Below are 13,077 nucleotides of genomic sequence, written 5' to 3' on the forward strand. Positions count from 1 at the left end.
AATACGTGCGAATGGTCCCATGATAAAGCCTGGCGCACCACCTGTGGGTCCTAATGGCACTGGCTTTAGTGCTTGCCTCTACCACATAATGACTGTGGGACCCTGGGCACGTCACATACTCCCTCCGTTTGCCACACTTCCTGTTTCTTTTTATTCCTTTTTGAAGTTGATATCACATCTCCCCACATCCCATAAGAGAAGATGTCTTGGCCGGGCACGGTGGCTCAAGCCTGTAATCCCAGCACTTTGGGAGGCCGAGACGGGCGGATCACGAGGTCAGCAGATCGAGACCATCCTGGCTAACACGGTGAAACCCCGTCTCTACTAAAAATACAAGAAAATTAGCCGGGCGAGGTGGCGGGCGCCTGTAGTCCCAGCTACTCGGGAGGCTGAGGCAGGAGAATGGCGGGAACCCGGGGGGGCGGAGCTTGCAGTGAGCCGAGATCGGGCCACTGCACTCCAGCCTGGGGCACAGAGCAAGACTCCGTCTCAAAAAAAAAAAAAAAAAAAAAAAGAGAAGATGCCTGGCACAATCTCAAGTCCCCTGGTCTCTGTCCCTCCAACCCTCATCATGACAACATTATCTAGGCTTCCTGCTACTTGATTACCAGTAAATTTTCTCTTTTCCTTAGGTCTTAGCTGATTGATTTTTATTTTATTTTATTTTATTTTATTTTATTTTATTTTATTTTATTTTATTTTATTTTTGAGACAGAGTCTCACTGTGTCCCCCAGGCTGGAATGCAGTGGCATGATCTCGGCTCACTGCAACCTCCATCTCCCAGGTTCAAGCGATTCTCGAGCCTCAGCCTCCCGAGTAGCTGAGACTACAGGCCCAAGCCACCATGCCCAGCTAATTTTTTTTTTTTTTTTGGAGACAGAGTCTCGCTTTGTCTCCCAGGCTGGAGTGCAGTGGCCGGATCTCAGCTCACTGCAAGCTCCGCCTCCTGGGTTTACGCCACTCTCCTGTCTCAGCCTCCCAAGTAGCTGGGACTACAAGTGCCCGTCACCTCGCCCAGCTGGTGTTTTGTATTTTTTTAGTAGAGACGGGGTTTCACCGTGTTCACCAGGATGGTCTCGGTCTCCTGACCTCGTGATCCTCCCGTCTTGGCCTCCCAAAGTGCTGGGATTACAGGCTTGAGCCACCGCGCCCAGCCCCAGCTAATTTTTTTGATTTTTTAGTAGAGACAAGGTTTCATCATGCTGCCCAGGCTGGTCTCCAACTCCTGAGCTCAGGCAATCCACCCGCCTCAGCCTTCCAAACTGCTAGGATTACAGGCATGAGCCACCACGCCTGGCCCTGATTGATTTTTAGACGTCCAAATTTACTTTTAAAAAATCTGACCATGCGATTTTTTTCATTTGTGCCTTGTGACATCCTCTGGATTTCTCTCTGCTCTGATTCAGTGATTTCACCCAAGGCCATTTTCGGTGTCAGTCTTTCCAGGCAGTGTCTGAAGACCTAGATACCTCCAGGTATTTTTCATGTTCCCATCTTTGAATGCCAGTTTGATCCGTTACAACAGTCTGGTTCTGAGTTCCTTCCCTTCCATGCTTAAAAGCACTTTTTGTGGTTGACTGTCGCAAATTCTTCACTACTCCTCCCACTAAGAGGTGGCATCTGAATCCTCTTTCCTTGAATATAGAATCACCTTGGTGACATGCTTGACCAGGAGAATGTGGAGGCAGTGACATCTTGGGACTCCCAAGGCTAGGTCAGAAGAAGCATTGCAGCTCCCACCCAAGCCTCTTACATAACTCTCTCTGGGGCAATCAGCCTCCAGATAAGAAGTGCAACTACACTGAGGCCGCCATGCTGAGGAGAGCACGGGCAAAGAGCAGCCGGCATACCGTTTCCAGGTGAGCCCAGCCTCCAGCCCTCCCCACCAAGGTACCAGGCATTGAGTAAAGCCACCATGACTCCCCGACCAATCTGTCCACCAGATGAACACTGAAGCAATCTCCACCATCTCCATGTACTAGCAGCAGTGGGCTAAGCCTTGCCCAATCCCTGACCCAAAAAATCATGAGATGATAAATGCTTGTTGCTTTCAGTCACTAGGTTGGAGGTAGTTTGTTATGCCGCAATAGGTCATCAAAATACTACTCCTGGTCAGGCGCGGTGGCTCACGCCTATAATCCCAGTACTTTGGGAGGCCGAGGCAGGCGGATCATCTGAGGTCAGGAGTTCGAGACCAGCCTGGGTAACGTGGCGAAACCTCATCTCTACAAAAAATACAAAAATTAGCCAGGCATGATGGCGCATGCCTGTAATCCCAGCTACTCGGGAGACTGAGGCAGGAGAATCGCTTGAACCCAGGAGGCAGAGGTTGCAGTGAGCTGAGATCGTGCCACTGCACTCCAACTTGGGTGACAGAGTGAGATTCCATCTCAGAAAAACAAAACAAACAAAAAAATACTACTCCATTGTCTTTTCACATGGAGTGTTGCTGTTGAAAAAAATCTAATGTCAATCTCACCCTTATTCTTTCATATGAGATCTGATCTTTTGCTCTGCAAGCTTTTAGAATTCTGTCTTTGAAATCCTTAAACGTTCACTAGAATATATCTAGCTGGGCGTTGTCTTTATCTACTCTATGACATTCTATGGGCCCTTTCAGGCTGGGGTGTTCCATCTTATTTTACCAATTATAGGAAATTTTTCTCCATTATTTCTTCAAAGATTTCCTCCTCTCCATTTTTATTTTTCCCCTTCCGGTCTCCTATTATTTAGATGCTAGTGCTTCTATTTGTATCCTCAATATCTGTTACCTTGTCAGACGCGGTGGCTCACATCTGTAATTCCAGCACTTTGGGAGGCTGAAGCAGGTGGATCACTTGAGGTCAGGAGTTCAAGACCAGCCTGGCCAACATGGTGAAACTCCTTCTCTACTAAAAATACAAAAAAAAAAAAAATAGCTGGGCTTGGTGGCGGGCGCCTGTAGTCATAACTACTCGGGAGGCTAAGGCAGGAGAATGGCGTGAACCTGGGAGGCAGAGCTTGCAGTGAGCCGAGATCGCACCACTGCACTCCAGCCTGGGCAACACAGCAAGACTCCATCTCAAAAAAAAAAAAAAAAAATTAGCCAGGCATAGTGGCAGGTGCCTGTAATAACAGTTACTTGGGAGGGGAGATTTAGGCAGGAGAATGACTTGAATCCGGGAGGCAGAGGTTGCAGTGAACCCAGATCGCACCATTGTACTCCAGCCTGGGCGACAAGAGCAAGACTCCATCTCAAAAAAAATAAAAACAAAAATAAATACCAGTTTTCCACTCCCTTTGCCAACTCTCGACATTACTGAACATTTTGATTTCTTACCATCCGATGGGTGGAGAGTGTTGCGCTGTTGTTTTCATCCGCACCGCTCTAATTACTAACGATGCTGAACATCTTTGCAGATGTGTACTAGCCATTCGTATTTCCTCTTCTAGGAATAACCTGTTGGTATCCTTTGCCCATTTTTCCACAGGGCTGCTTATTCTCTCTTAGTTACTGGTTCTTTGCATGTACTGACCTGTCCTTTGTCCACTATTCACTACCAGATATTTTCTCCATCTGCTGCTCGCTTTTTAGCTTTCTTTTATGATCCTGGTTTCTCTTCTGCTTTTACTGAGCCTGAAAATGGAGTCTGGAAACCGGCGTAACCACAGGCCTTTCAGAAGACACTAATCGCTCCCTCTCCTCCCCTCCGGCTCGCTCGGGGTGCCCTCACTGAAGCACTTAGCTCTCTGCTCAAGTTACTCCTGCCCGTCTGTGTTGACTGTTTTGGAAGGTAGAGGCTTCGTTCCTTCATTTCTATCTCTCCCCCAGGGCCTAGCAAAGGGCTTTATATGCTGTAGGTAGGGAAACCAAACTGAATTAAGGCTGCCATTAAAATCGGCAAGACTGGATCCCAAATGTGATTTCACTTGACCCCACTAAGCAGGTTCACCGTCACCGAACTGTGGCTTCCTCCTTCCCAGAAACAGAAAACAAACCCAGGAGGCGTGTGGGCTGGCTCGATAAAATATGAAGCAGCTCTTTCCAACGATGTGGCTGATGGTTTGTGTGGTTGTTAGAGAGCCCAGGAGACAGGCAGAAAGGAAGGCATGTGACCGGACCACAATCATCAGCTCTCTGCTGTCCTCTTTGGAAAGGGTTTTCGTATTAAAAGGACATTTATTCTCATTAATGCAAAATTAAGGAGTTTTAAAAGCTTTTACAATCTAGACTCCCTCTGAGAGGTTAGCCTTGACACCCTAATCGCCTTATGCTCCCGCCACTGCTTGGTGCCAAGCAGCCCCCATGGTCCCGGCGGGCCCGACGATAGGCGGACAGGAGGGAGGAAGGGGAGGAGGAGGAGTCTGCATCGGCTCCTACGATTGCCCGGCCCCATCCTGGGGGTGATTAAAGGGTACATCACTAAATGCCAGTCCCACTGACAGGCGAGTCACCAGGCACTTCAGGGCACTCTAAATCGCTGACTCTCCATGTAGAAAGGGATGAATCCAATGTTCAAATCCTCGTAACTACAGCCCCCCAAAGTAGCCATCCATCTGCTTAAAATGTTCATCTGCAGTAAAATGTTGATTTTGTTGAAGCCGAGTGATGGGTATATGTTGGTGTATAGCACTATTCTCCCTATTTTTGTTTGTCTAAATTAAATATTTTATATTTTCTTTTCTTTTTTTTTTTTTTGAGACAGAGTCTTGCTCTGTCGCCCAGGTTGGAGTGCAGTGGCGCGATCTCGGCTCACTGCAACCTCTGCCTCCCGGGTTCAAGTGATTCTCCTGCCTCAGTCTCTCGAGTAGCTGGGATTATAGGCACACACCACCACACCCAGCTAATTTTTGTATTTTCAGTAGAGATGGGGTTTCACCATGTTAGCCAGGCTGGTCTCTAATTCCTGACCTCGTGATCTGCCCGCCTTAGCCTCCCAAGGTGCTGGGATTACAGGCGTGAGCCATCGTGCCTGGCCAATACAATTTCTTTTAAAGTTTGATTTGTTGTTGTTGTTTTCTGAGACAGGCTCTTGCTCTGTAGCCCAGGCTGGAGTGCAGTGGAGCAATCACAACTCACGGCAGCCTCAACCTCGAGGGCTCCAGTGATCCTCCCACCTCAGCCTCCCAAGTAGCTAGGACTACAAACGTGCTGCACCACACCCAACTTATTTTCACATCTTTTGTAGACACAGAGTCCCACTATGTTGCCCAGGCTAGTCTTGAACTCCTGGCCTTAAGCAATACTCCTCCTGCCTCGGCCTCCCAAAGCGTTGGGATTTACAGGCGTGAGCCACCACACCTGGCCTTAAAAAGTTTTTTTAATGCCTGCCATAACAGGGAGCGCCCAACTTCCTACAGGAGTCTCATCCTTCTTTGGACATTCTGCTGGGAAGTCTCTCGCTAAGCCACTGTGTCCCCCTGCAGCCCTGGTCCTTCACCAAAAACAACCCCGCCAGGCCTTTAGAAGCTCCTTGAGGCCGGGCGCGGTGGCTCACGCCTGTAATCCCAGCACTCTGGGAGGCCGAGGCGGGAGGATCACGAGGTCAGGAGATCGAGACCATCCTGGCTAACATGGTGAAACCCCGTCTCTACTAAAAATACAAAAAATTAGCCGGGCGTGGTGGCAGGCGCCTGTAGTCCCAGCCAGTCGGGAGGCTGAGGCAGGAGAATGGCGTGAACCCAGGAGGCGGAGCTTGCAGTGAGTGGAGATCGTGCCACTGCACTCCAGCCTGGGCGACAGAGCGAGACTCCATTCAAAATAAATAAATAAATGAATAAATAATAAATAAAGCTCCTTGAACAGACTTGGATTCAAAAGTGGGGTTGACTTGCTGAAATATGACCCTGAGCATATTATTCTAACCTCTCTGAACCTCAACCTCTCACCTGCACAATGGGGACAACAGTGTAACCTATGTCACCAGGTTGTTGGGAATATCCAATGAGATCATGCAACTGATGTCCTCAGCCAGGCATCAGGCATGTGAAGTGCTCATTGTGGTTTTACTGTCTTAGTTCTCCTCCTCAAGGCCAAATAGAACAGGTTATCCACCTCTGTACTGTGGCAGACCTTCATAAGACAACCAACTAGAAATGCTTAGCAACTGAACCCATAAAAAGGATATGTCGGCCGGGCATGGTGGCTCACACCTGTCATCCCAGCACTTTGGGAGGCTGAGGCGGGTGGATCATTTGAGGTCAGGAGTTCAAGTCCAGCCTGACCAACGTGGTGAAACCCCATCTCTACTAAAAGTACAAAAATTAGCTGGGCGTGGTGGCGGGCGCCTGTAGTCCCAGCTACTCTGGAGACTGAGGCAGGAGGATCACTTGAACCCGGGAGGCAGAGGTTGCAGTGAGCTGAGTTTGTGCCATTGCACTCCAGCCTGGGCAACAAGAGTGAAACTCCATCTTAAAAAAATATATATATATATGGCCAGGCACGGTGGCTCACGCCTGTTCTCCCAGCACTTTTGGAGGCCAAGGCAGGTGGATCACGAGGTCAAAGGATCAGGACCATCCTGGTCAACATGGTGAAACCTCATCTCTACTAAAAATACAAAATTAGCTGGGCATGGTGGTAAGCACCTGTAGTCCCAGCTACTCAGGAGGCTGAGGCAGGAGAATCTCTTGAAACCGGGAGGCGGAGGTTGCAGTGAGCCGAGATCACACCACTGCACTCCAGCCTGGGCAACAAGAGCGAAATTCCATCTCAAAAAAAAAAAGGCCAGGCGCGGTAGCTCAAGCCTGTAATCCCAGCACTTTGGGAGGCCAAGACGGGCGGATCACGAGGTCAGGAGATCGAGACCATCCTGGCTAACACAGTGAAACCCCATCTCTACTAAAAAATACAAAAAACTAGCCGGGCGAGGTGGCGGGCGCCTGTAGTCCCAGCTCCTCGGGAGGCTGAGGCAGGAGAATGGCGTGAACCCGGGAGGCGGAGCTTGCAGTGAGCCGAGATCCGGCCACTGCACTCCAGCCCGGGCGACAGCGCGAGACTCTGCCTCAAAAAAAAAAAAAAAAGATATGCCTTGGAATTTTCAAAATCACAAATATGTAAACAACGACAAACGTGCCCCAATTCAAAAGCGTGCCCTGTGTCCTGGCATCTCCCGCGGCTATAGCCAATCTCTTGGTTGTCTCCACTAACGTTCTGAGATACCGACACGGTAAAGAGAACGCTGTGGAAAAGGCACTCCGCTGAATCCTTCGGGAGAACCCAAGAAAGCGCTCTCTTCCCTCTTCGTGGATCCCTCTTCGTGGATAACGTGCTGATCACGTGGGAGTGGGCAGTCCCCTTGTTCACCTCACATTGGTACAAACAGAATGTCCACCCACGCAGGAGGCAGCCGTGTTCGTCCGTTCCAAGAAACAAGATCCTATTCCCAGTGCAGGATAACCCGACCCTTCTCAGAAAGCCGTGCGGCCCCGCTCTCGTGTGGCCCTGCTCTCGTGCGGCCCTGCTCTCATTCTGGAAGTGACTGCTACCAGCCTGAGACCGTCCCGGAGCCCAGCATACCTTGGCCTGTTTTCCAAAACACGACTCCATGCATCTGGCCCGACACCCCGATGCCCACCACGCTCCGGAGCTGCTGCCGGGGAAGGGCAGCAAGGCACTGGTGCAGGGCCTGGAGGATTCTGCTCACATCCTGCTCCCGCCCCTGGAAGCAGAAGAGAACACACTGGGCAGGGGCAGACACACCGGCAGGGGGAGGCGCAGGCCTCCCAGGATGTCCTGGAGCAGGAATGTGGTGGGCAGCGTCCACTCCCCAACTTCACAGTTGAGGTGCTGCTGCTGGTGAGTTGCAGCAAACTGCCCGGGCCTGCCCTCCACTGGGGTCAGACTCAGCTGAGAACAGCATTCTCTGTGCTATAAACAGAAGAAACAAGGCCAGGCACAGTGGTTCAAGCCTATAATCCCAGCACTTTGGGAGGCCGAGATGGGAGGATTACCTGAGATCAGGAGTTCGAGACCAGCCTGGCCAACCAACACGATGAAACCCCGTCTCTACTAAAAATACAAAAAATTAGCCGGGTGTGGTGGCGCACACCTGTAGTCCCAGCTACTCAGGAGACTGAGGCAAGAGAATCGGTTGAATCTGGGAGGCGGAGGTTGCAGTGAGCCGAGATCGTGCCATGACACTCCAGCCTGGGCGACAGAGCGAGACTCCATCTCAAAAAACAAACAAACAAACAAAAAAAAAACAGAGGAATCCACAGAAAGCTCAGAAGAAAAAAAGGGGAAGAGAGTTGTGGCTCAGCTCTCATTAAATGTCAGCTCTCTGAGGAACTAGCAAAGCTAAGATCTTAGAAAGGCGTTCGAAGGCTGAGTTCTCAGATGTCTTGCTTCCCTCCAGGGAGAGCTGTCTTTCCCTCCTCGGAAACCTTTCACCTGCCCCTGTCCGCCTGCGGCCTTGGTCAGGGGCAGCTCTTGGCTCCTAACAAGCAGGAACAAAGGAAGAGAAAGGAGGGAAGAGAGGAGGGGTAGGATGGGGCAAGGAGTTCAGAGGAAGGACAGCCTTTTCCTCGGGAGTAGCCCCATAGCCCAGCAAGGATTCCACAGGCAAGAGAGACCACAGCCAAGAGGAAGTGGAAGACAAGGGGCACAGAGGAGCCAGGTGGCTACGCAGGATCCCCAGAAGGAGGAAAGAAGAGCAGGGTGGGGACATGGGGGTGGTGGGGAGGAAGAAGGGTTCTGGGAAGAGACATTTGTTTATACCCTCACTGTCCAATACCAAAATCGTTAGCCACATGTGGCTAGTCTGAATTGAGATGTAAATAGAAAACACACATCAGACTACAATCTAGTATGACAAAAAATATACACTATCTCATTTAATCCTTTTTTAAAACCCATGGCCACGTGGAGTCTATGTTGCCCAGGATGGTCTCAAATTTCTAGGATCAAGTGATCTTCCTGCCTCAACCTTCCCTGTAGCTGAGATTATAGGCGTGAGCTGCATATAGCTGCATAGGCTGGAGTGCAGTGCCGTAATCTTGGCTCACTGCAACCTCCGCCTCCCAGGTTCAAGCGATTCTCCTGCTTTAGCCTCCTGAGTAGCTGGGATTACAGGCTCAAACCACCATGCCCAGCTAATTTTTGTACTTTTAGAAGAGAGGCGGTTTCGCCATGTTGGCCAGGCTGGTCTCCAACTCCTGACCTCAGGGATTCGCCTGCCTCAGCCTCCCAAAATGCTGGGATTACAGGTGTGAGCCACCACACCCAGCCTTGATTATCATACATCAAAATGATAATGTGTTGGATACACTGGGTTAAATAAAATATGCAATTAAAATTAATTTCATTTGTTTCCTTTTATTTCTTTTAATAGGGCAGCTAGAAAATTGAAAGGCCACGCCTGGCTCCATTTGTAGGAGTTACATTTCTTTTTTTTGTGAGACAGAGTCTCACTTTGTCACCAGGCTGGAGTGCAATGGCATGATCTCAGCTCACTGCAACTTCCGCCTCCCGAGTTCAAGCAATTCTCCTGCCTCAGCCTCCCAAGTAGCTGGGACTACAGGCACGCATCGCCACGCCCAGCTAATTTTTGTGTTTTCAGTAGAGACGGGGTTTCACCATATTGGCCAGGCTGGTCTTGAACTCCTGACCTCAAGTGATCTGCCCACCTCCGCCTCCCAAAGTGCTGGGATTACAGGCATCAGCCACCGCGCCCAGCCGCAGATATGACTATAGATCACTGGTTCCTACTCGGGGTGGTTTTATCACCCACAGAACACTTGGCAACATGCAGACATTTTTGGTTGTCACATCTGGGGAAGAGGGGCAAGCGTGGCCGGCATCTAGTAGGCCAGAGATGCTGCTAAACATTCTACAATGCGCAGGACACCCCTCACCACAACAAAAACTGTGCAGCCCAAAATGTCAGCGGCGCCAAGGTTGAGAAACCCTCTGCTACACAGACTAAATCACAGCAGCGCTGTTTGTCCCAGAGCACGATTCATATGTGGTGTGGGGGGTCATGACTGGCCTCCGCTAAGCACTTCATTAGACAGGTGTGGCACACCGGGTGGGCCTGAAAGCACAGAACAGCCCGCTGAAAGCTGGGGAGGGAGTGCAGAAAAGTTTTCAAGAAGTGGCCATGCCGGGCGGGATGGCTCACACCTGTAATCCCAGCACTTTGGGAAACCCAGGCGGGCAGATCAGTTGAGGTTAGGAGTTTGAGACCAGCCTTGCCAACATGGTGAAACCCTCTCTCTACTAAAAATACAAAAAAATTTGCCAAGTGTGGTGGCACGCACCTGTAATCCTAGCTACTTGGGAGGCTGAGGCACGAGAATCACTTGAACCCGGGAGGCAGAGGTCGCAGTGAGCAGAGATCGCACCACTGCACTCCAGCCTGGGTGACACAGTGAGACCCTGTCAAAAAAAAAAAAAAAAAAAGGTTGCCCTATTTCAAGAGAAAGGGGTACTTTCTGAGCCTACTCTCCCCTAACCCCAGCTCTCCTGCTCACCCCACCAGGGTCAGAACCATCTCTGCCTCCAATTCATAGTCCTTTAAGTAAGAATCCTTTTAATATGCCCTAATGCCCCAACCAAACTAATCTTGAAAGCTTCTATGTAGATACAAAGCGCTCCTGAAATCCCTATCCTCAGAAATGCTTCTGAGCCAAATGGACCCTGAACCCTAAACAACCGTGTCCATGCATGTGGCAAGAGCTTGTGAAAAACAAAGCTGGGCCGGGCGCAGTGGCTCACACCTGCAATCCTAGCACTTTGGGAGGCTCAAGTGGGCGGATCACTTGAGGTCAGGAGTTCGAGACCAGCCTGGCCAACATGGCGAAACCCTATCTCTACTAAAAATATAAAAATTAGCCGGGTGTGGTGGCTCACACCTGTAGTCCCAGCTACCCAGGAGGCTGAAGCTGGAGAATCGCTTGAACCGGGAGGTGGAGGTTGCAGTGAGCTGAGATTATGCCACCGCACTCCAGCCTGGGCAACAGAGTGAGACTCGGTCTCAAAAAAAAAAAAAAAAAAAAAAAAAGAAAAGAAAACAAAAAGAAAGCTCTTGGGAGTGGATATTGGCTCAGAAAACCAAGGTTTGTGGCTGAAAGGGGCCTCAGGCAACTCAGAGAACAAGCTGAGGCCCAGGAAAAAGTCATGTGAGGTTACACAGAAAGTCCCTTGCTATTAATTTCTATTGCCAATTAGCTGAACGCAGTTCACTTTTCCTTTTTAGGGAATTAACGGAGTCCAGCTCTGAAGATTAACATTTTTTCTTAACCCACCTACATCTCCAACAGAGCCCATGATCCTGAAATTGTCCATTTCTACCTTGTAGCTTTCACAAGCCAGTAGTTGTAGCGCATAATTATCAACCTCACCCTTTTTAAAAACAAATTTTTAAGACTTTTAAAAAAATGTCTATATGCTCTCAAGGTGTCTTTCCTGTAGGATGTCTCAGCCTTTGAGGCTGGGGGTCTTTGGCTGACCAGGGTTTCTTTTTCTTTTCTTTTTTTTTTTTTTTTTTTTTGTCTTTAGAGACAGAGTTTTGCTCTTACTGCCCAGGCTGGAGAGTAATGGCACGATCTCGGCTCACGGCAACCTCCGCCTCCGGGGTTCAGGCGACTCTCTTGCCTCAGCCTGCTGAGTAGCTGGCATCACAGGCACCGTGCCACCGGCTAATTCTTTTGTTTTTGTTTTTGAGACGGAGTCTCGCTCTGTCACCCAGGCTGGAGTACAGTAGCGCGATCTCTGCTCACTGCAAGCTCCGCCTCCCGGGTTCCCGCCATTCTCCTGCCGCAGCCTCCCAAGTAGCTGGGACTACAGGCGCCCGCCACCTCGCCCGGCTAGTTTTTTGTATTTTTAGTAGAGACGGGGGTTTCACCATGTTAGCCAGGATGGTCTTGATCTCCTGACCTCGTGATCCGCCCGCCTCGGCCTCCCAAAGTGCTGGGATTACAGGCGTGAGCCACCGCGCCCCGCCCAATTTTTGTAGTTTTAGTAGAGACGGGTTTTCTCCATGTTGGTCGGGCTGGTCTCGAACTCCCGACCTCATGTGATCCGCCACCTTGGCCTCCCACAGTGCTGGGATTACGGGCGTGAGCCAGCGAGGCCCGGCTGAATGAACAAGGGTTTCTTGGTCCGCATTCTGCTTCTGTGGAATGAGCCAGGAGCCAGTTAGGCCTGATTTGGCATCTGGTTTCCGGAGGAAAAACTCAGACTCTGCCCTGGGCAACAAACTGAATCCTGAACTTGAGGTCACAGGGCAGGTGTGAGCAGCGGAGAGCAGCAAGACTGAGAGGGAGGCGAGCAGCAAGAGTGGTCATTTCATACACACAGGAGGGCAGTTCCTCCAAGGTCAGGGGACACAGGGCACAGGGATCCAGGGCCAAGTGCAAGGCCCCCAGAGGAGGCCAGAGAGTCGGGGTGGGGGGGGGGGGGAATCGGTCCCAGCAGGTGGGAAGGATTCCGGGACCAGACCTAAGGGATCATGAGCACAGCTGCTGCAGGCAGAGGGGCCCCTGGAGAAACTGGGGACAAGCTGCAATAGACACTTCCTTGAGGGAAGGGCTGTCAGGGAGGCCTCCTGGGGTGGAAGAGGGTGGTCAGGAGGCTCCTGGAGGCGGCGCTGCCCCAGGGCGCTACCTCACCTGGGGCCCGGCCCCCGCGCTCTCGACCGCCGCCTCTGCCCGCGCAGCGCGGGCACAAGTCGCCAGCACCACGAACCCGGATGGTTCGTTGGGCGCGGCCCTCAGCAGAGCTGCCTTCACAGACGTGGTGCCCAGGTCAATGCCGAGGGTGATCGGCCGCGCAGCCATTATCTCCCGGACCCGCGCAGCTCTGGTCTGCAGCCGGCGGCCCCACAAGTCCGCGGCTTTCACTCGGGAGGGCGGGGCAGGGGCGGGGAGTCGCCTGCCAATCTTTCAGCCACATGCAGGTTTCTCGCCTTCCCATTGGTCGGGAAAGGCGAACCAATCTTTCAGTCACACGGAGGTTTCTCGTCTTCCCATTGGCCGGGGTAGGCGGGTTTCCACGCAACCCTCGCGGCGGGCCCTAGCTATAGGCGGAGAGGCGGCAGAAGGCGGGACCTAAAGGGGGCCCCGCCCCACAGGGCTCTGGTTTCCGCCCAGTGGAG

At 51.3% G+C, this 13,077-nt stretch overlaps 1 protein-coding gene across 4 annotated transcripts in view; it reads right to left on the reverse strand.

Annotated features, from left to right (window-relative positions):
- LOC105471935 (sedoheptulokinase) overlaps window positions 1-13,077 on the reverse strand; it is a 47,069-nt gene that overhangs the window by 16,932 nt on the left and 17,060 nt on the right. For 2 of the 4 annotated variants that reach the window (XM_071082158.1, XM_071082157.1), the window contains exon 6: window positions 7,500-7,641. In XM_071082158.1, coding sequence (XP_070938259.1) covers window positions 7,500-7,533 — 34 coding nt within the window. In that variant the 5' untranslated portion in view covers window positions 7,534-7,641. Of the gene's footprint in view, window positions 1-7,499; window positions 7,642-12,592; window positions 12,826-13,077 lie in introns of those variants that run through there. The other 2 variants (XM_011724794.2, XM_011724784.2) reach the window with 2 other exon arrangements.

The sequence above is a fragment of the Macaca nemestrina genome, chromosome 17, assembly GCF_043159975.1.
Source record: "Macaca nemestrina isolate mMacNem1 chromosome 17, mMacNem.hap1, whole genome shotgun sequence".
Classification (NCBI taxonomy): Eukaryota; Metazoa; Chordata; class Mammalia; order Primates; family Cercopithecidae; genus Macaca; species Macaca nemestrina.